The sequence below is a fragment of the Montipora capricornis genome, chromosome 6, assembly GCF_036669925.1.
Source record: "Montipora capricornis isolate CH-2021 chromosome 6, ASM3666992v2, whole genome shotgun sequence".
Taxonomy (NCBI): domain Eukaryota; kingdom Metazoa; phylum Cnidaria; class Anthozoa; order Scleractinia; family Acroporidae; genus Montipora; species Montipora capricornis.
In genome coordinates this window covers 23,383,027-23,388,026 of record NC_090888.1, presented here as the reverse complement: position 1 = coordinate 23,388,026, position 5,000 = coordinate 23,383,027, and the positions used below count along the sequence as shown (strand labels likewise).

The 5,000-nt window shown below is 36.9% G+C and overlaps 2 protein-coding genes across 2 annotated transcripts in view; one reads left to right on the top strand and one right to left on the bottom strand.

Moving 5' to 3' along the window:
* The window catches only part of LOC138051809 (furin-like protease kpc-1), a 371,910-nt gene that overhangs the window by 204,055 nt on the left and 162,855 nt on the right, over positions 1-5,000 (bottom strand). The gene's annotated exons all lie outside the window — the stretch shown is intronic.
* LOC138050369 (uncharacterized) overlaps positions 3,236-5,000 on the top strand; it is a 21,474-nt gene continuing 19,709 nt past the window's right edge. Inside the window, exons 1-3 of the mRNA XM_068896710.1 lie at positions 3,236-3,320; positions 3,409-3,477; positions 4,143-4,292. Of these exons, the coding sequence (XP_068752811.1) occupies positions 3,315-3,320; positions 3,409-3,477; positions 4,143-4,292 (225 nt within the window). The 5' untranslated portion in view covers positions 3,236-3,314. The remainder of the gene's footprint in view (positions 3,321-3,408; positions 3,478-4,142; positions 4,293-5,000) is intronic.

Here is a 5,000-nt window from a genome sequence, read left to right as displayed (position 1 = left end):
CCGTAACTAACCGCTAAGCCACAAAGGACTTGGACAAGCAGTTGTCATTAATTTTAATAGCAAATACAGTTCTCCTGGTGCAAGAGGGCCTAGACTCTTCTCGGTCATGGTAAATATGCAAGAGTTTACTCGTGCGCAAAGCGTGGCCCTGTACGGTTCTTAAATGGCTAACGAAAGTGGTGTTGATTTAGAGATATTGTAATAATAATAATAATAATAATAATAATAATAATAATAATACTTTATTTATACACGTAACACCAAGGAGCTCGTAAGTGCTCTAATTAAAACGTGTAAAGCTTCCAAAAGACAAAAAATAGCCCTTTTTTATTGACGACAACTTTTGTAACGATGCAATGAAATGGTTAGAAACACGTAATAAAGACAGCAAGGACAGATGAATCTGACAAGTCGAGACATAGCAATTATAAAAAGAAAAGGAATGAAACCGGAGGGTGGCAAAATATTATCCAAGAAGTTCTTTGCCAAGTCCACTCGAATATTGCGCTCAAAGGAAGAGGCAAGAGGGACAAGTATATAATTAAACTCTTTGTGTCACTCTAGAACAAAAAGCAGACAAAACATCATTTTCGCCAAATCATTGGTGTCAGGTACTAGGGGAAGCTGCTTACAAAAAGAACATTGTGGAGCATGAAGCAACAAAACAAACACCCTATGACTTGGCATTTGGCATACCACCATGGAAAGAAACCAAAACTACCCCAGATGAGAAACATGATCAACATTCCAAGAAGAAGAAGAAGATTGTGAAGATGTGGATGCAGAACCTACACCTAAACGCGCTTGTTATTCTCTTACGAAGTCAACAAAGGAGATAAGGACATTTCAACAGGAAAAAGCAAGAAACACACGAAGAAAATACAATAACAATATGACAACAAGCAAACCCAATACTATCTCATTCCAATTCAACAATTTTGTCAAAATAAAAATTAATAAAGTGGACAAAAGTCCATTATACCCAAACGCACTTCTTGGTAAAGTAATTGAAAGAGAACATGGATTTATGAAAGTTGTAACCAAATTTGGAATTATTGACACTTGGATTGCACCAAACAGACTTCAAATTACAAAGACATAAATGTGTCATTAGACACAACTAAAACAATAAGTTTCATTGCCGCGTGCAAAAAAGCACTTGTCCAGTGACACAAGTACAAGAGGTGCAAAAACAAGGAAACGACTTCTCATTGTTCGACTACATACAAGTAATGACTGTTTAAAAAAGATTACAAACTTTGTGAACTACCAGAAGGAACTTTAAAATGGATTTTTCAAGTACTTATAACCACAAAGGGGTTTTATACTGAACTACATTTGTACAAGTAACTGTACATCATTCAAAAATGTACCCTATAGAAAGACAATTATCTGATGCCTTTTGCCTTGCAAAAACCAGAAAAATAAAAATAGAACAAAGTCACATGAAGGTAATTCTTATTTTTCCTGCTGCTCTGACATAAAAAAAGCAGCATTGGCTATCATTCACAGTATGCCTAACCCCAACCTTAATGGTGACCATTTAAAATCAGTGCTTAGACTTAATACTGAACAACCAAATGCGTTTTATAGACTAACTCATGAAAAACGTACGCTAACCACATCCCCTTACTTTCAGCACCGATTTGCTTACCAATATACACGTACTAAAATAAAAATTACTGTGACCGAGGTTGAAATCTTTTAAACCTGAATTTCAAATATACCTGTAACATATACATACTACGCTTGCAGGAGATGACACACTCGCATGCACTGACAAACTGAGATTTAATTCTAAATTTTCAGCGAAAAACGTTTCTTATTGAGTGGAGCCCATTGTAACCATCTTGAGTTACAACTTCATTTAGACATCGCAGAGCAGAAAAATGAGCAGTTCGTATAATGAACTTTTAAAAATTAAGAGACAAGATTTGAGCAAGCTTGATAGTAAATTTAGTTTTCTTCTAAAATTCCTTGACAAGAGTAAACTGGCAGACGCGCGTTTCTAGACTAGTAGTAGAGGGACGTTCAAAATATGAACTTAATTTGTTCTTTTTTTTGGTGATTTTCTATCAAATGAAATCAGGATTGACAAGGCAAGTAATCTTAACACATATTTCCACGCTTATTCGTCTTTTAATGGACTTCTAAGCAAGACTAAGGGCAACACATTCTATTTTTACACTGAAATAACAATAGAGGTTTATTACAAAATGTGCTCAGTGCGAGAGCGTTTTCTTAGTATACCATAACATTTCACTTATCATGTACAATTTCTTGATAATTGGTTTATTTTATTACTCTCAAAAATGTGCATGTGCAGGGGTGTGTTGGGGTGTACAAAGCACAAAGCCGCAAGTTCATACTGGAATCTAAATAATATTGCTTTTGCCTACTAAATGAAAATTTGTGGCGTTCTTGTTGCCGTCGCCATTGTCGTTGCTAAGCTCCCTAATGGCTGACGTTTAGCTAATTAGAGAGCTAACCTTTCCTCAGAGCAAAATGAACTGAATTGCATCAATTTCAATGCTGTCTGATCAAGAACTATTGTAGCGCTGGCACCTGAAATTTTGTTACCAGTGCCCGAACGTGACAGCATAACGTTCGTTACTTCCCTTGTATCTGCAAAGTACAAGTACCGCAAAGGTCTTTCGAACTTAAAATTTCATTATGCCTGCATAGGATGCAGCTCTAGTGTGTTTAAAACTTAACCAATCACGTGTTCCGTTGGCTGCTTTCTGACCCTGTTGTTCCATCGGCTAGGAGTAAGCAACTTTGTCAATATCCGTCATAGCATCCACGCTTTTCCCGTTTTTCTACCGCTTCAGTTCCACGGAAAAAAAAGCTGGAAGCTGGAAAGGAAGTAACTAACTAAAAAACAAACAACAAAAAAAAGAAGGATTACTTAGTTACAATAGCTTCAAGTTCAACATTGTTTATAAAATATGTCATTTTTAATGCCGGCCTATTTTATGCAAACATGAGCAAATTATAGTATCTTGCGCTCGGACTTTTGAATAGGAAAAGATTCTCTTACGAAAGAAAAGTTCAGTGTCCACAAGACTGAAACCATTCTAAAACGAGTAAGCATCCTTCTCAGCAAATGGGAAAGATTTGCTTTTCAGCTATCATCCATGCTGAGGGCTGATGCGGTTCCGAACGCGCTGTCATCCAAGAGGATGATTAATGGCCTTCCGATAAGGAAATAAATAGCGAGAGGTTCCACTGCCGTGACAATTACCTCAAGTGCTTTCACCCGGCTTTGATCGGTTCGAGTTAAGTGCTTAGATTTAAAAACAAATTTGTTCGCCATGAAGGTAAGTTGTTTAGTACTGCATTTTCCGAACTCGCACACGTTTTGCAATTGTTAAACAAACGAGCTACTCTGGTTTGTTTTTGCCCTAGTTCTTCAGCATTTTTCTCATCGTAGTCTGCCTGACTTGCCCAGCATTTTTACCTTTCGCAGAGGGAGAGGTAGGTTGTTCCTAAGCTTTGTTAGCATTCTGAATATGTTTCCTGACAACAGCCAGGATTTATTTACTAGGTCTTCTAGGCCGCTTGCATTATGCTTGCAAGTTAGGGGTTTGTTCTAGTTACGCTGCTCATAAACAACCCATTATTAGGTATACAACATTCACCGGCACAGCTGCGGGTCACGTCATGTTTTCAGCTCATCTTTTCTATCCTCCCTAAAAAAAACTTGAAAAGGTATTCATGAGCAAAACTCAATCCACGGCTACAATATTCCTTTCGTCTTATTTTATGTAGAAGGATATGCCACACTTTTCGTAGCCATGTTTTAATCTTCTCGTAAACCATATCTACATGTAAGAGCATATTGACAAAAATATTACTTACCAGTAGTACTCTTACACATATTGTCCTGTGAAAATAATTCTCCAGTTAGTTGATTTTGGTGAGATTCAAGGACGATTTCAACAGACTAGTTCACTTTCGAGGTACAGTGTCTCAAAACTGACATCGGCGTACAATACGACTTGAATGCTGCGCATACCATGACGTCACCCTGATAAATAGGTTTGTTGTACCGATACTGCCAGAACTAACCGCGACAACAAGAACAAAGGCGAATGAGAAATTGGCAAACTATTGATTTCTTGTATTTTTTTATTTTCAAGATTGATCATCACATTTTGGAAATTATAGAAAAGGGAACGGCATTCACTGGAGGTGATGAGATTGATGACAAGCAAAAGGTCGAGATTTTCCGAGTTCCGGGTCATACTGAGAATGTTCCCGCTGAAGATGTTTTTTACGATTTTAAAATGGTAAGTGTTTTAAAAGAAAAAGGTTCTAGGTAAAAAAATATGAAATTGCCAGCTGGTGTCCATACCCTTTTAGGAGCTCAGTGCCTCGACTGATCAAGCTGACAGCACAGTGTCAGAGCAAAAATTAAAATAACAATAATAAATAATAATACTGTTGTATTGGCAAGCTATGTTCAAACACTACAATGTTCTCATTTCCGTAACTGGCGGGCATATCGGTTTTCTAAAACAAAAGGACATTGTTTGCATCTGAAGAAGATTTCAGTTCTCGACATATAAAATCAGGATACGTCATATGAAAAAGGTCTGGAATAACGCCAAACGGAAAACCAAAAACGAAATAAGGATCAGAGTAAAAGGAACGCGCATTTATAGGGCATAGTTTTATTGGGAATATTTTGTTTACACCTATGGCGACATAAGAATTGTTAGGATTTCTTTTAATTAGCACCTACTTTCAGAAATTAGTTTTTCGATGTTGATTCCTTGGTTATCAGTTTAATAAAAGGAAAATTCTACTAGAAATTTGCCACTTTATCCCAAATATAGCGCTGCTGCATTTTTGCTCATCGCTTGACCTCTCTGATTTCCAGCAATTTGTAAGCTCTTAAATCTTCGACGGTTAATTAGTTTCATTTGTCGTTTTCGCTCTTGCTTTTCGTTTCTATGTGAACTTCACTTGCTCTGAAGAGTCTGGATACATTTTTG